At 44.3% G+C, this 22,500-nt stretch overlaps 2 protein-coding genes and 1 long non-coding RNA gene across 5 annotated transcripts in view; all 3 read left to right on the plus strand.

Annotated features, from left to right (window-relative positions):
- Positions 1-20,460, plus strand: part of LOC138983561 (uncharacterized) — a 43,751-nt gene extending 23,291 nt beyond the window's left edge. For both annotated transcript variants that reach the window (XM_070356838.1, XM_070356839.1), the window contains exons 3-4: positions 12,591-12,767; positions 13,353-20,460. In XM_070356838.1, the coding sequence (XP_070212939.1) occupies positions 12,591-12,767; positions 13,353-13,639 (464 nt within the window). In that variant the 3' untranslated portion in view covers positions 13,640-20,460. The remainder of the gene's footprint in view (positions 1-12,590; positions 12,768-13,352) is intronic.
- LOC138983560 (uncharacterized) overlaps positions 1-22,500 on the plus strand; it is a 272,403-nt gene that overhangs the window by 149,985 nt on the left and 99,918 nt on the right. The gene's annotated exons all lie outside the window — the stretch shown is intronic.
- LOC138983563 (uncharacterized) overlaps positions 1-22,500 on the plus strand; it is a 285,239-nt gene that overhangs the window by 14,451 nt on the left and 248,288 nt on the right. The gene's annotated exons all lie outside the window — the stretch shown is intronic.

The following is a 22,500-nucleotide window of genomic DNA, read 5'->3' on the forward strand; positions in this document are numbered from 1 at the left end:
GTGATTTCTTGAAGCCACGCGTCTTTACGTGGAAAGCTAGCTAAAACCAAGCTAGCATCAGTAAATTGCCAACAGAACTGTCCTACCAAACTAGCAGTGCTAGCGTGCCAGCAAAAGGTAAATCTTGCACAGAAAAAAAAACCCACCTAGGCCACCAAGCCAACACCGAGCGCCTAGCACGCCTCTAGCACGAGCCTTCCTGTCTGCAAAACGCCAAAACCAACAGAGTACTTCAACCAGAAACAAACCTCAGCCTGCCATTTATCAGTTAATCGTGCAAGAAAACCCCACCCACAGTCGTCAGCAGAACACAGCACAGACCCGAACACGAGCGTCCGTCAAGTCGAAGCGTGGCAGCAAATCAAATACCAATCAATCGCAGCCACCGCTCGATTTGTCGTTGACCCCAATAACACATCGCGCGCGCGACCCGACAAGGCTAATTGGCATCGAAAGGGTTCATTTAGCGCAAATTTCTGCCAATAGCCCGGCCTCCCCACCGAGACGATGAATGCAGGAGACAGAGAGGTCTTGAGGTGGCTAGCCAAGACTATTGGGAGACAGGAGAAGGCTGGAGAGGGAGAAGAATGGAATCGTTTTGAGTCTGGAGACCAAACTACTCCTGGTCTCGGTGAAAGGCCGAGTTGTGTCTGATACGAAACTTCCGCTGCGAAAAGAGAAGGGATACGTTGTGTGTGGATACGAAACTACCCTCACGGCGAAGAAAGCGGCACAGGCGGAGTTGTTTGAATACGAAACTACTGTTCACGAAGAAAAGCAAAGCTAGGAGGTTGCTGAATACGAAACTACCGCTGAAGAACAAAGGTAAAGCCAGGAGGACGCTAAGAATGGCGGAGCCGGGAAGATACAAAACGTGGGTCCAGTGCCAGAATGTGATTAGGGATGGCCAGCAAAGACAGGGTCTTGCCCGCTAACCTAATGGAGGCGAGGCGGTGTTGGAGTGAATGGGGACACTGGACGGTCCGTGGAGGAGTTAGGGTGGACAGGAGATGAGCGTGGAGGAGGTGACTGGTGGACAGGAAGGAGCTTGAGAAGAAGGAATACTGGGTTGTTGTTTCTTGTTTATGGTCTCTTTAATCTCATGTAGACTAGTGCTAAGACTATACAGAGCAACGATATTATCTTAATAAGGGTGCAGGATTTCCGCAGCGCTGATGAAGTGAAAGGGACTATGATCAATCAATCAATCAATACGAGACTTATATCGCGCGTATTCCGTGGGTACAGTTCTAAGCGCAGGGATTTTTTTATTTTTTATTTTTTATTTGTATGCAATTTATATCGCGCACATATTCAAGGCGCAGGGATTTATTTATGCCGTGTGAGATGGAATTTTTTTACACAATACATCACGCATTCACATCGGCCAGCAGATCGCAGCCATTTCGGCGCATATCCTACTTTTCACGGCCTATTATTCCAAGTCACACGGGTATTTTGGTGGACATTTTTATCTATGCCTATACAATTTTGCCAGGAAAGACCCTTTTGTCAATCGTGGGATCTTTAACGTGCACACCCCAATGTAGTGTACACGAAGGGACCTCGGTTTTTCGTCTCATCCGAAAGACTAGCACTTGAACCCACCACCTAGGTTAGGAAAGGGGGGGAGAAAATTGCTAACGCCCTGACCCAGGGTCGAACTCGCAACCTCTCGCTTCCGAGCGCAAGTGCGTTACCACTCGGCCACCCAGTCCACCCAGTCCACCCAGTCCACTACGATTACAAATCCAAAAACAAAATGACTTCCCACGTTCCAAAATTCAGAATTAAAACACAAGAAAGGTATGCTATTGGAACGTTATATTTATGACAGACCAAAGCGTTACGTTCACTGATCTTCGACACAGCGGCCTTTTAAATATCGCTGGTGTCTTTTCCGAGCGAGCTTCTGGACAATTTGTTAGATGAGATTATTTTCTGTATTTTAAGTGTTTGTCTGTCTGTCTACTTTAAAAGACCGCTGACTCTGATTAACATTACTGTTCGTCTCTCTTTCGTTGTATCGACTCCGGGGTTTAACAAATAGCTTCTTCTTTTTTCGAAATCTGGTTAAACTTGAAGATTGGGGGTGGACTGGGAGTTGATAAGACGCCGAACACCCAAGAGTGGAGAGATGAGCAATGTCTTTCTTCTTCTTGTCGATCACACATCTATACTGTTAGACCGGACAGCGAGACAAATGATACTGACTTTTCCAGGTCCTCCTTTCCTCCGTACAGATGGCAGCGGAGGGGGACTGCAGTTGGCCACACGGTTTTCCTTTGGCTTTCTAAGATGGGGCATCTCTGAAGGATGTGGTCTGTGGTTTGATCCCCAAGACCACAGCTGCGACCAGCTTCAATTTTTGGAACATATGGGCATGCAGGCGGCTTGGTCCTGAGCGGAGTCGCATCAGCACATCCTGCTCGTGTCGTGTAAGGAGATGGTAGTCATCCTTGCGCTTCTGGAGCCTAAACGCTGCCTTGAGGAGGGTCTTCTTCTCCGTGAAGCTGACGGGGTTGTGTGCCTGGTCTCCCTGTGCTCCGAGTTTGGCGAGCTTGTCTGCCTTCTCGTTCCCAGGGACCCCACAGTGGGCTGGTAACCACTGTAGAACCACTCGCCTCTGTTGTTCGACGTAGCAATGTCCAAAGCAGTTGACGATGGTTGCAGAGGGATGGGAATGCGTGTTGCTGTCCAGTGTGTCTCGCAGTTCCTTGTTCTGTAATGACCAGGAGCGGTCGCTGTTCTTAATGCCATGTTTGGATCAACACTCTCACGGCGAAGGACGAAATGACGCCAACTGTGCTGTTTTTGATTTTTTTTGTTTTTGTGTGGGGGTTATGTTTTTCGTTTTTTTGTTTCGTTTGTTGCTATTGTTGTTTTTGTTTGGTGAAATGCGGAGTAGTTGATTGATATTTCATCGATTAAAGGCGTAAAGGTTTGAAGACTCTGTCTGACAACAGAATGGATTTCACAGTCTCAAAATGCGGGCATTCACACAAAACACAACGAACATGGCATACCATTTTCTTTTACATCTACTGTCAATTTATTCCTCAGGTATTCTGTGTTTTCTTTTTTTCTTTTTTTTTAGGTTGTTCTTTTTGTTTGTTTCTGGGTCACTTTTTCATCAGTCAGTTTTCTTGTTGTTATTGTTGTCTCCACCACCACCAACAACAACAACAACAACAACAACAACAACAAATAGCGAGTTCAACAACCTTCACAACTCTAAATCTCATCCAGAGATAAGGCACCGTATACGTCTCTACCTCTGGTATATCTATTTATCCACCCTCTCCTAAAATAATCGCGGGTTGTCGCCCGTGACAACTAAAGTGTGAAATTAGGTCCACAAATTTGTGTCCATCCGCGAATCCGCCATCGAGTACTTGCGATGAAAATCGCGTTACCGTGTTGTTCTATACGGGGGACGCGGGGAAAGTGAATTCTTCGCATGGCTACCCCTAGACTGATGAGGCAGCTAGTACAGGGCGGTAGGGGGATGATCAAAATATGTTGAGACACTTATGTACGTGAATGTGGTCGTCGCGTTCGAAGTTGGAAGGAGAAGGACGGGGTTGGGTTCAAAAGTCGGGAGGGGGATGGGTTGCCTGCGCACACAGACGCTCAGATGCACACTAGAACTGGTGCGGGTGCAACACATACGCATACAGACACAGACAGACACAAATCATGCACAAACGCACGCCCGAATACCCGCACCAAGGTAGACATCCACTCACTCACTCACTCACGCACGCACACACGCATACTCTCTCTCTCTCTCTCTCTCTCTCTCTCTCTCTCTCTCTCTCTCTCTCTCTCTCTCTCTCTCTCTCTCTCTCTCTCTCTAAGACACACACACACACACACACACACACACACACACACACACACACACACACACACACACACATAAATAGAGAGAGAGAGAGAGAGAGAGAGAGAGGGAGAGCGATCTAGAGAGTGCAAAAGTTGATGAGCGATATAGTTTCAATCAGACAGGATCCACGAAAGCAGAGAATCCAAGACAGATTGCGGAGATAACATATTTGCGCACAGGCAGCATCAAAAATAAAATGCAAATTGGCTCACCCGACTCTATCCCTTCACCTTTTAATATTGTGAAAGTCACAATCTGTACAGAGCAATCAATCAAAGTTGTAAACTGAACCGCTGGACCTCATCCCGCGCGCGAAACTCGAACCGCCTCAATATAACAGTAATGGCCTTCAAATTTCCCCTAGTTCCGCCGTACCATCTAAACTCGATTTTTTCTCCCCTGGAAAGAAGCTGGCAAACTTTTTATTCGTTCAGAAAAGGAAAGACGTTAAGCCCGCGCAAGTCCCACCCATTAAACGATTTGGCCGTCAGGACGGGAGAGTTACGTCCCTTGCAAGTGACAGCCAAGGACTGAAGACACACGGTATCCATCATGGCGACAGGAAGTCGTCCAGGCCTTTACGACATGCCGGCAATCGGTCAGGCGCGCGAACGGGCGGTTTGAAAACGAGAAAAATTGCGACAACGTGCGAAGGGAGGTTTGAAAACGTTCGATTTGGAGCGAGAGAATTACGACACTGTATCTTCAGACCAACCGTAAAAAAGTCTCGGCTCAGCTTCACACGCGCGGTACAGTGGGACCCGCCTTTTAGGATCCGTCGATTTAAGACATACCCTTTTTAAGACTCTGCTATTTTTTTCTGATTTTCTGTTTACTACGTCTGTACACTTACATTTTTTCTTCTTCTTCAGCGTACGTTCCAGAAATTTTTTCTGGTTACGTGTGAGCTCGTTTGCCCATTTGGGTTCCCCACACTATACTCTGAGAGCATAGTCAGCTCACTCCGCTTTCGTTGAGTAGGCATGCTGGGTATTTTCGTGTTTCCATAACCCACCGAACTCTGACATGGATTACAGGATCTTTTCCGTGCGCACTTGGTCTTGTGCTTGCGTGTACACACGAAGGGGGTTAAGTCACTAGCAGGTCTGCACATAAGTTGACCTGGGAGATCGGAAAAATCTCCACTCTTAACCCACCAGGCGGCAGCGACCGGGATTCGAACTCACGACCTCCCGATTAGGAGGCCGACGTCTTACCACCACGCCCGTCACACTCGCATTTAAAGACATCCAAGATATACTAAGCTAGAGAGACCTCTCGCTCTCTGTGACATCGCCATTGAAGCCAGATATTGTTATGGACAATAATATCTGTTTTAGGACCTGATTATCTCAGGCTGGTTTTTTTCTTTTCAAAAGGGAGGTTATTGTGGAGAGGGGGATATTGTTAATATCTATGGACAATATATCTGTTTTAGGACCAGAATTATCTCAGGGTTTTTTTCTTTCCAAAAGGGAGTCGTGATGGGAGGTTATTGGGGAGAGGGGGGGGGGGGGGTGCGGGGTCCACCGTACTGAAGACACTGGCTTTCGGAAGCAGCTCGCTTAATTTGGAAATTCGGAGGCGCTCGGGTCGTTTTATAGGCGGCATGCGGGGCGGACTCGGGGAGAGAGAAGCTCCATCGAGCGTAATATGTCTCTCGTTAGCTGCCCCATAACTGCCTTGATCAATGGAGCCAAACCCTAGGAGGGATCGATCGGCCAGGAAGCGCGGAGCGGTAAAGGTGTCGCTTCTTTTTCTTGTCTTTTGCCCCTCTGCTCTCTCTCCTTCCCCATCTCACCCCCCCCCCCCCCCCTGCTTCCTCTCCGATCTTTTGTTGCACGTGCGTGGCTAGCTTGCTGTCTTTGTGGCCAAGTGGGACATGTATCACACTGATGTCTTTGTCTTCGTCTTCTCCTCATTCTTCTGTCACACTTCAAATCAAATTAACTTATCTGCGAAATTACATTGGTGGCGCAAAAACTTGAAGACAAACGGAAGACTAACACATATAATTGTTGGCATTGAATAAATGTACTAACAAATGCGATTCTTATATAACCAATAATCTTGCTGAATGCAAGTAATCTTTCACTTGGAGATGAACACCGCAGCAGGTCAAAGCGACCATCGCAATGAAGGATTTGTGATTTGTCTTATTCATCTCCACCTAAAATTATATAAAAACCTATCAACATGTTGTGCATCTTTGGTAAACTAATGAGACAGTATGTTACTGCCTTTTCACTTTCACGCGACGAAGTGGTTGTAGGACTGAGTTCAGGTCGACAGAGAGCTGGTCTGAGACTGTCCATTTCTGTTGTGGGTTTAATAAGAGGTGTTGCTTCCTTTTCTGGTCTCATGTCTCGCAGTCCCCAGTTGCATGCGACTGCTAGCTTTTGTTTGTTTGTTTGTTTGTGGCCATAAAGGACAATCATCACGGTAGGTAAAGCGAAGATAGATCCCAAGAATCCCAATTTCAACCAATCCGACCCCGCGGCTGCGTACCAAACCCATTCGGTTGGCACCCAGTCTCGTTTCGTGCACCACAGCCCATGTAGCTCTTCCACGCAGCGAAGTTGAAAAGGTTTCATCAGACGTGCAGGGCGGGGACGTAGCTCAGTCGGTAGCGCGCTGGATTTGTAGCCAGTTGGCCGCTGTCAGCGTGAGTTCGTCCCCACGTTCGGCGAGAAATTTATTTCTCAGAGTGAACTTTGTGTGCAGACTCTCCTCGGTGTCCGAACACCCCTGTGTGTACACGCAAGCACAAGACCAAGTACGCACGAAAAAGATCCTGTAATCCATGTCAGAGTTCGGTGGGTTATAGAAACACGAAAATACCCAGCATGCTTCCTCCGAAAACGGCGTATGGCTGCCTAAATGGCGGGGTAAAAAACGGTCATACACGTAAAATTCCACTCGTGCAAAAAACACGAGTGTACGTGGGAGTTTGAGCCAACGAACGCAGAAGAAGAAGATCAGACGTGCAAGCCAAGATCGTCGGTTTCGGGTGACCCCAGGACAGTCTTGTCTAGAACTTGACTCTGTTTTTAGTCTGTTGAAGTGTCCATTGTTAAGATCTGTGTCTGCGTGGTTTATAAGTGTAAGTGTTTGTGCTTTGGTTAATGGTAAAGGTATCGCTTCTTTTTGTCTTGTCTTTTTTGCCTCCCATTTTTTGCGACGCTTACGGGTTTGCTATCTTTGTGGCCAAGTGGGACATTCCCTCTACGGAGTTTGAAGTCTGGTTAAAAATCTTCACCGAAAAGAAAATAGAAGAAGATTCAGCTGGAGGGGGGCGGGCGGGGGAAAGGGGGGGGGGGGGGCAGAACAAGGGTGATTCGACGGGAGGGGAAAGGGGGAATCCTTGATTTCAAGTTTCGTTTCGTAGGAAAGCTAGCCAGATCTTTGGCGCTGACTACCAACGGGATGGTCTTGGATCCAAATTCTCATTTCATCCGGAGTGGAGTCGAGTGTCCGAAGTTCAGACTGTGCGTAGGTCTGAAGGACTGTCTGAGTTTACATTACGACTAATGCGGGGGACTGTATTTGAACTTTAAATTGCTAACAGAGGAGTTCTGATCCTTAAACTAATGAAGCTCATGCCTTAATTTCACGTTCGAGTTTTTCTCGGGAACGTTTCCAGATTGAAGTTTTTTTTAGTTTGTCCCGATGATTGAAGAAATAGTCAGATTTGTATTATTATACCTTCGGGATGAGTATATCCTCCCCCCCCCCCTCTCTCTTTCTCTCTCTGATTCTCTGTCGCTTTATCTCTCACTTTCTCCTTCTCTGGCTTTCTCTCATACAATTTCTTCCCCCCCCCCCTCTCTCTCTCTCTCTGTCTCTGTCTCTGTCTCTGTCTCTCTCTGTCTCTCTCTCTCTCTCTCTCTCTCTCAATCTCAATCTCTCTTTCTCATTGGGGAGGGTTGAATGTAAACATTATCTTCTGTTATGTTATGTGATCTTATCTTACCTTATCTTATCTTATCTTATCTTATCTTTAGTTTCTTTCATATGATTTTTCTTAATTTCGTTCATATCTTTTTGTTTCTGTGGATTGCTTGTTCACCCCCCGCGGGTTAGGGGGAGTCCCATATTTGTTGGGACGAGAAAGAATTTACCCGATGCTCCACAGCATGTCGTAAGAGGCGACTAACGGATTCTGTTTCTCCTTTTACCCTTGTTAAGTGTTTCTTGTATAGAATATAGTCAATTTTTGTAAAGATTTTAGTCAAGCAGTATGTAAGAAATGTTAAGTCCTTTGTACTGGAAACTTGCATTCTCCCAGTAAGGTCATATATTGTACTACGTTGCAAGCCCCTGGAGCAAATTTTTGATTAGTGCTTTTGTGAACAAGAAACAATTGACAAGTGGCTCTATCCCATCTTCCCCCTTTCCCCGTCCCGATATAACCTTCGTGGTTGAAAACGACGTTAAACACCAAATAAAGAAAGAAAAGAAAGATTGCTTGTTCGTTGAATTAATGTTGGTGAAACTGTTTCAAACATCATTTCCTTTTTAATTTCGTTCATAATTTATATTGTTGTTCCTGTGGATTGCTTGTTCGTTGAATTAATGTTGGGGAAACTGTGTTTCAAACATCATTACCCTGTAACTGTACCAGTCATTCCTGGTCAGTCAAAGGGCGCACTTTACCACGTTTTTTTTTACCTTCGGCCTTTTCTCTGTAAACGTGATTTTGCAAGCTTATTCCACATGTAAGGACCACCCAAAGAAGCAATCAAAGATAGAGAGATGGGGGGAAAAGACAAACAAAGTCAGGATTTTTAAGATGGACTCATTTTACATTCAGTTTGGACTATTCACACCTCCTAGTGCCGCGAGACCTGGTAACGTCGCGCAGTAAAAATCGACCACCAAACATTCTCCAGACCCATGAGAGCGTGCAACGTAACAAGACAAGACACCTCTCATCCCCATTCCAGGTCACAGATTATTTTCACACAGACACATACACGCATTCACGTACGCACGCGTTGTAGACACACTCTAACACACACACACACACACACACACACACGCACACGCACGCACGCACGCACGTACTCATTCTAACACACGCACACGCACGCACGCATTCTAACACACACATTCACACTCACACACACACACACACACACACACACACACTCACACACACACACACACACACACACACACGTACGTGAGCACACACACACACACACACACGCACACACACGCACACATACGCACACACACGCACACGCACACACACATACACACACACACACACACACGCTCACACACGCTCACACACGCTCACACACAGACACACACACACACAAACATATGCACACACACATACAATACATATACGCACGTTCACACGTAAGCACGGGTACACACACACACACACACACACACACACACACACACACACACACACACACACACACACACACTACCCCCTTCCCACATTTCATCCTTATACACACACAAACACCATCACAAGACATCACCACCTCTCACCCACCCCATTCCCTAAAGGATCGATCCTTGATCATTCCAGTCTAGCGCCTCCCTTAAAGAGACCCCGAGGTCTGTGAGAGCTAAACACCTAATCGATGACCATACAGCACAGTAGCGGGGGGAGCAGCAGAGGTAATTCTGGGCTCTGAAGGGCCCGAAGAGAAAGGGCAGACCCCGGAGTCTCCGATCGTTACACCCGGCAAAAGGCCGCCCGATCAATGGGGTGGGGCGGCTAAGTAGCGACTAACCCGATGAACAGGGCTACGGAGACGGTGCAGCCGGGTCTATTCTGAAACGCTTTCAGGTCGATCGACCCCGAATTAAGACAGACGGAGTAACTACTTTACTGTCTTAATCAGTTAAAATTGACGGCTCCTACCTGTGAAATTAAGGACCTGACTAACCTCAATTGGAAAGGACTACTTGTGTGTGTTTAAACAGTTATAGCCGATACCGTCGTCGATCTATACTGCGACGATGGACTAATTGTGCTTACCTAATCAGTTACAATTGACAGCTTCTACCTCTAAAATAAAAAGACTTGATTAAGTAACATTGAAAGGCTGTTGGGAGCAGCTGAAGTCGATACTGCCCAGACCAGCGGAAAGAGACGTTGCCGCCATCCCCCTTACTGACACGCTGTGAGGTCGATCTACTCAGAATTATGACTCACGGATCGACTAATTTGCTGTCAGTTGAAATTGACGGCTCATAAGGACCTCACTATTACTCATTGAAAAGGACTACATTTCTGTTTGAAACCGTAAACGCCGATACCGCCGATCTTTACTGCGACGATGAACTAATATTATTTAGCTTTCCTGATCAGTTAAAATTGACGGCTCATACCTGTACATTTAAAGACTTTAATAGCTAGTATTTAAAGGAGTAATCAGCGGTTGGGAGAAACCGGCACGGTTGGCCTGGTGGTAAGGCGTCCGCCCCGTGATCGGGAGGTCGTGGGTTCGAACCCCGGCCGGGTCATACCTAAGACTTTAACATTGGCAATCTAGTGGCTGCTCCGCCTGGCGTCTGGCATTATGGGGTTAGTGCTAGGACTGGTTGGTCCGGTGTCAGAATAATGTGACTGGGTGAGACATGAAGCCTGTGCTGCGACTTCTGTCTTGTGTGTGGCGCACGTTATATGTCAAAGCAGCACCGCCCTGATATGGCCCTTCGTGGTCGGCTGGGCGTTTAGCAAACAAACAAACAAAAAGCGGTTGGGAGCAGTTGAAGCCGATGCTGTCCAGGCAGCCGATAGAGACGTTGCAGCCACCCCCTGTACCGACACGCTGTCAGGTCCATCTACTCCGAATTAAGACGGATGGAGTAACATTGAAAGGCTGTTTTAATCCGTTGAAACTGGCGGCTTCTACCTGTAAAATTACGGACCTGAAAAACTGATTTTGGAAAGGACTAATTTGCGGTCAGAAGCAGTTAAAACTGTTACGTCCGAACCCGTAAGAATAACCCCCTAGTAAACTTCCACTGTGAAGTTTCGACGTCTATGCATCGTTATAAAAACGATCATTGTGCTAACTGTAAGTTCAGGGCCCGACCAACTTCTGATGGACATCGATCTACCCGAAAAGATGACGGACTCCTAATTGATTAAGTGAGCACTTAAAACGAACACTTTTGGACCGTAATTGAGGACCCAACTGACTCTCATTAAACTAATTATCACCCCGATATCTGTACAGTTTGTCTTTTGCATCGTTCTTATTTCTAGTTTTCGTGTACGCTTTTTGGCTCACGTAAGTGTAGCCTATGCGATGATAAACTTTGTCTGTCTGTGCGTGCGTGCGTGCGTGCGTGCGTGCGTGCGTGTGTGTGTGTGTGTGTGATAGAAACTTTAACATTTCCGAGTCTATGGATTACGTCAGTCTCGGTCAAAAGTGTTTGACGTGTGTGATAGAAACTATTTGAAGACGTCACATTATGACGTAAGAGGGTTAGACGTCACGCAAAGGAATTACTGAACGTCTCGGTCATTGTTATTGTGAGCGGGCCGAGACTACTTGGCAGATCCAGGGTCTCGCTTTCTTGCACAGTTTCACCTATGCTTACTGTGACTGTGACTGTGTGTGTGTGTGTGTGTGTGTGTGTGTGTGTGTGTGTGTGTGTGTGTGTGTGTGTGTATGTGTGACGGAGTGATTGAGTTTGTTTTACTGTTTGTCGATTTCTTACGTGAGCCTTGAAGGCTTCGCCTCTTGTTGTTATAGTGGCTAGATATGTTTCGCTTTGTCTGTTTGTTTGTCTGGCAGTTTGTCCCACTTGAGTTCAGACTTGTATCTCTGGCACTCTGGGGTCAATTGAGCTCAAATTTGGTGAGTAGCTTGGAATTGTGGGGCAAAGGGTGTTTGCAAATAATTAGGTTCCTAACTTTAGTCAAACTGGAGATATTACCTGTACACGTTTTTACCCACCTAGTTTGCTTTCGTAGTGTACATCTGACTATTTTACTTTTTGTGTATGAATAATGTTGCGCTTCCTCGTTTGCTAATCGATGGGAATTGCCGTTGCCTTGTGCGTCTTGTATGTATGTATGTATGTATTCAGCAAGGCACCCATCTTGCATGTGCGTGTGATGGGGGGCGGGGGGTGGTTGGGTGTGACTGAAAGTCTGAGGTCATGTAATCTGAGAGAGCTCAGCTCTCTCTCTCTCTCTCTCTCTCTCTCTCTCTCTCTCTCTCTCTCTCTCTCTCTCTCTCTCTCTCCCTCCCTTCCCCCCTCTCTCTCTCTCTTTCTCTCTTTCTCCCTCCCTCCCCCCTCTCTCTCTCTCTCTCTCTCTCTCTCTCTCTCTCTCTCTCTCTCTCTCTCTCCTACCACCCCCCTCCCCTACCCCGGCTGTGAAGCTGTGAAGCTGTGCAGGTTTTCTTCTTCAGCGTTCGACGGTTGTGTCACTGTCTGATGCCTGCTGATGTTATGAACTGGCAAGTTCGGTGCAGATCTTCCACAGTTCCCCACAGTTTTGCATCTCAGTGGCTTAATGCATTTTGGAGTTGTGCTCTCTAGCCAAGGCTGGTCACGAAGTGTGAAGGTCAATGCACAAGGCACTGTACAAACACATCATGCCTGCATCCACAGTACTTGACTCATCCCTTCAGTGTTTGTCACAGATGCACACAATTGCAAAGCCTTTTAGTTGACTGTTTTCTAATGTTCCATTTTCTTCTGTGTGTTGCAGATTTTAAGAATGCAACCTCCCTCCTCTTGGTGGCCAAAGCGTTCGAGACTCCGGCCATCTTCGCGGCCTTGCTGTCCATCGTACTGTACGGCGTGAAGATCGGCTTGCTGGTCAAACATCCCAACTCCAAGCGGCTACACCTCAAGGCAGCATACCTCACTTTCGGCGCAATTGCAGGTGAGTTAGCTATTCTGTGTGTGTGTGGGTGGGAGTGTTGGTTGGGGTGTTTTGTGTGTGTGTGTGTGTGTGTGTGTGTGTGTGTGTGTGTGTGTGTGTGTGTGTGTGTGTGTGTGTGTGTGTGTGTGTGTGTGTGTGTGTGTGGTTCTGGCTAAGTTCTGTTCCTCTTGATTTACTTTGGCCTTCCACTTAACAGACCGCTGGGTGAACGTACACGATTTGTTTTGGTATTGTCTGTGGTTACTTTTTCCATTAACCAACCAGTCTTGTCGATCTGAGAAACAAAGGGAAGTGACCCAAGGGCAGGATTTATTTGTCAGCTATAGACAGCGCTTGTTTTGTGTGTGTGTGTGTGTGTGTGTGTGTGTGTGTGTGTGTGTGTATGTGTGTGTGTGTGTGTGTTTTTGTGTATGCGTGTGCGTGAATGCGTGCTTGCTTGTGTGCGTGAGCGTGCGTGCGTGCGCATGTGTGTGTGTGTGTGTGTGTGTGTGTGTGTGTGTGTGTGTGTGTGCGCGCGCGGGCGTGCATGCGTGTGTGTGTGTTCTTTCCAAAAGCATACTAACCTCACCCCGCTATGTCTTGCAGGCTTCGCGGCAGTGGTTGGCATGACGATATTCTCCCTGATGCTGGACAAGGAAAATTACAACCTGGAGTGGGCTCCCTACCTCAACTGTGCAGGAGGAGTTATCTACATCTTCTTCGGCGTCGGGGGGTACCTCAGTTGGCGGAACAGCGCATCAAGAGACGAGTTTGACGACGACTGCAGCGAATTCGAGCGAGAAATCTCCGACGTCAAAACCAACAACAGACAGCCGTTCCTGGACCGACAGACATCAAAGACTTCGGCCAAAGCCTTAGAGGCTCACGTGTAGCTGCAGACTTACCTCTGTGTGCGTGTGTCATGTGGGTGATGGAAGATCGAGACTGCAGCCAAAGTCCCAGAGACAACCTTCATACTGAAGATTTAGTTTTCTGTGTGTGATGTAGGTGTTTGAAACTGCTGCGAAAGCCACAGAACTAAATTCAAACCGTATTTCCAGCACACTGTGTGTGATGTGGATGTTTGCGGTTCGAAACTGCAGCAATAGTCACGGAACTAAAATTCAAACCGCAGTTTCAGCACTGTGTGTGATGTGGATGTTTGCAGTTCGAGACTGCAGCCAAAGCCACAGAGCTTATAAGCCCAAGACCTAATCTTCGAACTGCACGTACAGCTATGTCTGCGACGTGTGGAAATGGCTTGACCCTGGCTGCAGCTGGAGCCAGATTGGCAATACTTACTGCATGTTCATCGATGCGAGTTTGATGTAGGGATGTGTTTACCGTGACTGCAGCCAAAGCCACATGGCCAATCTTGAAACTACAGGTTCAGTGATGTGTGCGAGATGAGTGTTGATGGAGACTGCAGCTGAAAGTTCAGAGCCACATAATAATAAAGCCAACAGCCACAGAATTCACTTCGTGAGTGCAATGTGGACATAATGTGGACCAGGACTGCAGTTTTGTAAAGCCTCAGCGTCACACACGCAGCTGCAAATTTAGCTCTGTGCATGATGGGAAAATGTGTGAATCAGACTGCAGACTGCAACTCAAACCACAGGACCAGATGAGTAGCTGCGATTTTAGCTCAGTTTAACTCTGTGTGACGACCAACAATGAATGTTGACTGGCTGACTGCATTTAGCCTCACATAGCTACACGTCTGTCCTCAGACAGAGTTAAATGTGTAATGAACAAATCAAGTTGACCGAGGCTACAGCTAAAGCCACAGAGCCAAATTGCGCCGGAGATTAAGCTCTGTGTGTGAAAATGTTGAGCAAAAGAGAGTGAACGGCCTTAGCGCAGCAAGAGATGAAACCCGGTGTAGTATCCCGTTTAGTCCCCCCTCTGAAAAGGGCCTCCGGGGGAGTGTTCAGGTGTCTGTAACATCATCTGGGCCACGTGATGATACCATGTAATAACTAGCCCTAAATCGCTTTGAAAAAAAATGGGGAGGGGGGGGGGGGGGGGGGCCTTTTCGGGGGGGCCAGTCGAAAACGAGACTTGGTCGCTAAAGGCGGACCTTTTTAGAGCTGAAAAAGTCCCCCGGAGGCCCTGTATAGCACTGAAAAGTCCCCCGGGGGCCCTTTTTAGCTTTGAAAAGGTCCCCTGGGGGTCCTTCTCAGGGGTGGGACAACCCCCCGCGGGTTAGGGGGAAGAATTTTCCCGATGCTCCCCAGCATGTCGTAAGAGGCGACTAACGGATTCTGTTTCTCCTTTTACCCTTGTTAAGTGTTTCTTGTTTAGATTATAGTCAATGTTTGTAAAGATTTTAGTCAAGCAGTATGTAAGAAATGTTAAGTCCTTTGTACTGGAAACTTGCATTCTTCCAGTAAGGTCATATATTGTACTACGTTGCAAGCCCCTGGAGCAATTTTTTGATTAGTGCTTTTGTGAACAAGAAACAATTAACAAGTGGCTCTATCCCATCTCCCCCCTTTCCCCGTCGCGATATAACCTTGAACGGTTGAAAACGACGTTAAACACCAAATAAAGAAAGAAAGAAATAAAGAAAGAAAGGGGTGGGACAAAACGGGATATTAAACCGGGATTCCCGCTGTGTGTTCACTCTGTGTGTGCGCGTGCGTGCGCGCGCATGCGTGCGTGTGTTTGTTTGCATGAGTAGGTGGTATGCTAATATATTCAGCAAAGAGAGATTTGACACTGTGCACGGTGTGAACATTTGCACGAGCTAGGAGAAAATGCACTGTGCGTGTTGTATCACTTTGTTCAAGATTGTGTTCACCTCCTCATTTTGTTTATGACGCTGCTTCCGTTTGGCGAAAGTAGAAGCTGTGCAAACCAACTTGTATCTGCATCTGCCAACACTGTTTCCGTTACTCTGCCACATGTGTTGCAAGGAAAACCAAGCCAACCATAGACGGAGCAAGCAAGCAACCAAACAAGAACAAATCGAGCTTTTCACGGAGAGGAACATTATTTTACAGCTGGTCTTCGAGGGAACCAATAAAATGTTCTAGTCTGATTAAAATGAATCCCTGTTATCTCCGCAAAAGAAGAAAACGTATATATTATTTGTAAATAATGCATATAATTATTTGTATCGAAGGGAACAATTTACTGGTCCTGATTTGTGAATAGAAGAATTTCGTTTAAGTTTGTGTTTGTGCATGTGGAGACTGTTGGTTGTAGAAACATAAGGCGTTCTTATAAAGAGCTCCTTGGTTGAAGGACAGAGATGGCACGGACATTAAGATTTGTTACTGTGACAAGCTTGTTGGTTGTCGTTTAAAGGTTCTTGATAAAAATCCTCCAAAAAAAAATGTGTCGTCCTAAAGAGTGTCATTTGAATACATAAATATTTCACAGCTGGTCTTCAAGGTAACCAATAAAATGAAAGTTTTGTGTGACTTTTGGGGATAAAACATGTCGTTTTTTGGAAGCATTAATCTTACAGAAAAAGAAAAATAATAGAACTTTGAATGTATGTTTTATTTGACTCTAAACAGGTCCCTTGCTGCAATTACAGAGTAAGTTCTTCATATCAATGAACAGATTTTGTTTTTGGGTAGATATCATAGGCACAAAATACATTTCGAGAAAAAGTGTTTATACTTTGACAGAATTTCTAAAATCATTCCTGGGTAATTCATAGAAATTATCTGTGTTAAACTGTTATTGCACAAAGACACCATTTCTGGTGAATATACAAATAACGAGGAAGAAGATTGGATTGTTAGTCTAGAAAATGAGTATTTTTCAATGACGGCACTGATGCTCAAAAACGATTCTGAGAAAACAGCGTCAAATGTTTTCAAAATGGTGCCAAATGTTAATAAATGACTTTGAAAATGATTATTTAATTGCAAGGAAAAGGTTGGCGATAACAATATTACGTCGCACATGGAATGCGGATGAGTGATCTGCTAACGAACCGCTAAGTCGCCTTTTTTGAGGTTTCAGAAGCGAAAGCAGGAACGGTATTCATGAGCAGTAGGGAATTTAAAAATGCGTTACCTGGTTATTAGCTAGCTGGCTCTTAATCCTGATATTGACCTCACCATGTTAGAACGCCATTAGCTAGGTTGTTACCTCGATTCTTGCTCTGTACGCATTCGCTCATTGCCTTGTGTGCCACATCAGAGACGATAGACAATACAAACCAACCAACCAACCTGTCGCGACATGTGACGCAGCCACCGCGGCAAACGCCTTATTGCAGCGCCGCGCTGCGCTTGACGGCGCTAACAAGCAGTTCGCGACTGTAGCGGAGAGAGGGAGGTACGTTTACTTTGCCACCGTCACGTGACGTGGCGGGTCCTAACTCGGTGTCATGAATGGCAGTTACGGAAACTTATAGCGCAGATAGCATCACTAGTTCCGCTAGTAGGGCTTTATGAATACCAGCCCAGGTTACTGCAGCAAACTGTCCCATTCAGATGTTGTATATTTAAAGAGTGCACCGCGAGGGTGTGTGCATGAAGACGAATGTAATTATACAAGCGGCAAACCAGTCAAAGATTACAATCGTTAAAGTCAATGTATACCTTTACAATTCATTGACTGATGTTGTTTGAAAAACACTGCAGTTGGACAATGTTCTACAGTCTTTGACTAACAGTTGTTAAACATTGATATGTTATTCCCACTCATCCGCGTTTAATTCGGTACTTTGTTTCAATCTTGGAGTACCACGATGAATTGTCTCATTGCTGAGAACGTGTGAGCCCGACGAATTATAAAGTCATTCAGTCATTGATTAATCAGTTTTTCTTACGGCTTGCGGCTGTTTTCTTATTTTTTATTATTGAACGTTCCAAAAATAGCCTTTTTATCTGCTTTCTGTATTTTTAAGTCGAAAGGCAAATGCGATGGTCGAATAATCTTTCGAATTAACCCATAGCTTACTCAATGGAGTGGTGACGATCTACTGTATGGTGATTTTGATATATATGCATGAGGTTAAATCTGACCAACATCTTCGTATGTTCCCAATGCGGAAAAAGATCTGTGCATTCCCTTATATTTTCACCAACAATGTCTCCGTCCAAAATGGCGGCGCGCATGTGACGTCATTCTTATGACGTATTCAATGTGGCTTGTTATCAATCAGCTCAGACGGACGCTAGAACCATCCTTGTAGTTGTAATTTTGAATCGGGATTTTTTTTCTTCTCCTGATAGTGTACGTTGATTATATTGTTTACTCTTAGAATAGGAAGTCTGTATACAAGTTGTTAATTTCCACTGCTTTTGTTTTACTAGTGTTCTGCTTAAATCTTCCCTCGAAATAAACGAATGAGTGTCCTAAATTTCATTGGGGATTGTTTATTTCGTTGTGTGAGGGTTTGTAAAAAAAAAACAGTTAACGCTTCAGCGTCTTCGATATGTTTGCAGTTTTAAATCAGAGTTCTTTTGAACACATATATACATGTACATGTTTCTCTGATCTCAGTGTGTCTACAAAACCATTCAGTTATGCTTACCTTAATTTCATAACTGTGGTCAGAAACTTAACGTCAAACAATAACGCGCGTACAAACGATCAGAATAAACAGGATATTTGTACTAGGGCAATTCGTCATGCATGATGTTCCAATGTGTATTCGGGGGACGGGGGAGTATTTTGTATTTGACATCTGCTTGTATATTCACTAGAAAGAAAATGATGAAAATTTACGGTAAAATATTATGTAGTGGTGTTTGGCTTACTCTTACATTGTTGACACAAACTTTTAGTTTTGCATAAAGTCTGAAACGCGAACTTTTGATTTCACATGTGTGCAATTATTTATTTTTCTTTGTGTAATTATACAAAAAAATGCCCTTATAATCAGCAGCTCTTAAATTCGATTCATGAAATTCCAGCTTATCGATGCACAAGTTCCCACAAAGATCAGAACTTTTGTTTGTTATAGAACAGTTTTGTTAAATGACTCTTAAACGCGTTGAGCTGATATTTATTATATTTGTTTTTGTCCTTCTTCTTCTGGGTGCAATATGAGGCAGTTTACAACAGCAACACACGTTAAATGAAAGGCAATGACGTAATTGACTAAAGTGACGTAGTTTGTGTGACGTGTGATTATCTTGTCTTGCCTGGCCATGTACCCGCTTGTTTCTCAGGGTTGAAGTACCCGTGTATAAGAGTATTTGTTTGCATGCGATTTGTGTCCCGCACAAGTGTTTGTATTGCACCGAGCCTTATGTAAGTAAATCATGTCATTCTACGTCAGAATAATTTGATGAATATTTGTGCATATGATTTTGTTGTGGTCAAGTTGTGTAGTTTACAGTCCATTTCTGACCACTCGTTGTCGTGGAAAGGCTTTTCGTTATATTTTATACTTTCTTCCGACATCTTTATGACAAAAGAATTGTTGGCCGCAACAAAAATGATATAACAACCTATGCTTTTACTGTGATTATCATTCCCCGAAATTAGTTTGACGCCTTTGAACAAATCATGTTATATCCGTTACTTAACCTAGGCGTATTTGCCTGTGTTCAAAATATATACAGGCAATGAGGACAAGTCACAATTGCTTTTTGTCAGGTTTTGTTTTCTCCATCAGTGACGAGAAAGAAAATAAATTAACGTCTGCTGCTCGATGAATCAATCAACCGAAGTATATATAACGGTTGAATAATACGATGACACGTTGGAATAACCAATTGAAACCCGCTCCTGATCGGGGATTAGGATCACAACGTTTAGCAGTTCCCATGACTGTTTGTCTGACTGAATCAGACGTTTGGTGTCAGGTAAAAGTTATTAATATGGCTGGATCAAAAACACCAAATACACAGAAGAACTTTATTTGTTGTGATCAAAGCATGCGTCAGTTGAATGCAACCCATGTTTGTTTGTCCGGTGTTGCGCAGTTATGAATGTGTGTTAAACAAATACACACAGTGGCTAAATTCTAGGGGTTTCATTTTATCCTGCCGTTATGGAGAACATAGAATACAGAACCAGGTTTGTTTGTTTGTTTGTTTGTTTGCTTAACGCCCAGCCGACCACGAAGGGCCATATCAAGGCGGTGCTGCTTTGACATATAACGTGCGCCACACACAAGACAGAAGTCGCAGCACAGGCTTCATGTCTCACCCAGTCACATTATTCTGACACCGGACCAACCAGTCCTAGCACTAACCCCATAATGCCAGACGCCAGGCGGAGCAGCCACTAGAATGCCAATTTTAAAGTCTTAGGTATGACCCGGCCGGGACAGAACCAGGTCTCCTTTTGCATGATTGTACATGCAGGTAAATAGAACCAAATGTGGCTTCAAATGTTGCATGCAAGTGGCGTAGCTGTGAAGATTGATTAAAATGTAAGATCAAAGAAAGTACACGTACTATACTTCTGCTGCTTTTGGACTCGAACAAAATCGCAAGGTGTTTATAATCTTGTACTCTAGTAAAACAAACAAAAAGGAAAATATTATAATGATTGAACGATTCTCGTTGTACTACGTTGCAAGCCCCTGGAGCAAATTTTTGATTAGTGCTTTTGTGAACAAGAAACAATTGACAAGTGGCCCTATCCCATCTCCCCCCTTCCCTCCGTCGCAATATAACCTTGAATGGTTGAAAACGACGTTAAACACCAAATGAAGAAGAACGATTTTCGACTTGCTGACCGTGCTAAGTGTGCTTGTCGTTTGATATTATTCATATTATGAAAAGATTGGCTGTTGTTTGAAGTCGTTCTCTTTCTTTGTTTTGGAGGTTGTTGGATTTTTTCTTTTTATTCATCGACAAAGTATACATAAATATATATGTGTGTGTGTGTGTGTGTGTGTGTGTGTGTGTGTGTGTGTGTGTGTGTGTGTGTGTGTGTGTGTGTGTGTGTGTGTGTGTGTGTGTGTGCGTGCGTGCGTGCGTGTGTGTGTGTGTGTGTGCGTGTGTGTGTGTGTGTGTGTGTGTGTGTGTGTGTGTGTGTTTGTGTGTTGTCTGTTTGTTTTCATCGATAACGCAATTAATAATGAACACAGTTATTGATTGTTTTGTGGTTGCATCGTTCCTGGACCAAGTACACACAGAGGGTGAAATAATTGTAAGTATTCTGTACAAAGCTAATGTAATATACGTCCACTTTGTTGGCCTTGTCAGGTTCATTTTGATTTACGGGATATGACCAAGAGGTTCGTTATTTGGGAAATATGATTTCAAAGAATCGTCTGTTTGGAAAGTGTCCATTAATGTTGAATTTGAGTGTGTCTTCGATAACTGTATTAACGAAATGAATGATGCCAATATTGATTGAGAGTGGATGGATGAGTAAGCGAGTGTTAGTCTGTGTGTGTGTGTGTGTGTGTGTGTGTGTGTGTGTGTGTGTGTGTGTGTGTGTGTGTGGGTGTGTGTGTCTGTCTGTCTGTCTGTCACATAAAGTAGGATGGTAGAAGGAAATCACACCATTTTTCACTTCCGCTGTATTGTGTGACATTCCCGGATTCCGTGCACATACTAATTTTCTGTTGAGTGCCACCAAGACCACCACCCCCCCGCTGGCCTCCCCTTCTTTCTTTCTTTTTTTCTCATTTTTTCTTTTATTCTTTTATTATTTTCTTCTGTCCGTCTGTTTCGCTGTCTTTTTTTCTTTTTTTTTTGTTCTTTCTTTCTTTCTTGTGTTTATTTCTGTCTTACGTTCTTTCTTTCTTTCTTTCATTCTTACTTTCTTTCTTTCATCTTAGTCTTTCTCTCTTTTCTGTTCTTTATTTTCTTTATTTTCTTTTTTTAAATAACAAAAAAACGTGGCAAAAGAGCTGGTCACTCCTTTTCTAGTTCTCTTCAATTTTCTTTCCTTTTCCTTTTCAATTTCGTTTCCTTCTTTTGTTGTTGTTGAATAAATAGTTAGTAATCTTTATTTCGTACAAGTCATGAAGAAGATTCAAAGTATTAATACTACCACAATTGATCTATTATTAACATGTAATCCATGATTGGTTGGTATTTGTGAAATTGTACATGTACATGTTATGATTCCGTCAGTTTTGTTGTATCCACCCCCCCCCCCCCCCTTCCCCCCCCTTTTTCCCCGTCGCGATATAACCCTTCGTGGTTGAAAACGACGTTAAACACCAAATAAATAAAGAAAGAAAGTTTTGTTGTAAGGTTCCGATTCTTTTCTTTTTGCGTTTTATTTTTAATTTTGTTTTAAATGTTCCTGTTCCTTGACATGTGCTGCTTGACTAGCATAAAACATGTGAAGAAGAAACATCACTCTGAGTCATTTCTGCATGTGAGTTGTGATGTTCTACATCTGTTTGCATGATGCTTTAATGTGTGTGTTTGTTTGTTTGTTTGTTTGTTTGTTTGTTGTTGTTGTTTTTGTTGTTTTGGTATTGCTTTCCTGTTTTTGTGAATGTTCTTTTTCTTAGATGCTAGGTCAAATGACAGCTTGTAATTGTATAGGTATAATGTTGATGGTGATGATAATGACGATGACGATGATAATGATGGTTATATCGTGATTCAAAATGTGTGTACAGTCAGGTTCTAGAAAGTTTGCAGGAAAATCAAACTCGCACGGCCAGTTCATTATTAACATCAAGATTAATGCCATTTAACCAATAATGTCTGCTTTATACGAACAAAATACGCAAGGCTTACGCAGACTCTATCACTTTCTTTTAAAATGTCCGTAGTTATTAAATGATAAGAAATGGATACGTACTTTGACGTCGGATCAGTGTGTCCAGGCCAATATGTAACCAATAAGTATGTGT

This window comes from Littorina saxatilis, linkage group LG13 (assembly GCF_037325665.1).
Source record: "Littorina saxatilis isolate snail1 linkage group LG13, US_GU_Lsax_2.0, whole genome shotgun sequence".
NCBI lineage: Eukaryota > Metazoa > Mollusca > Gastropoda > Littorinimorpha > Littorinidae > Littorina > Littorina saxatilis.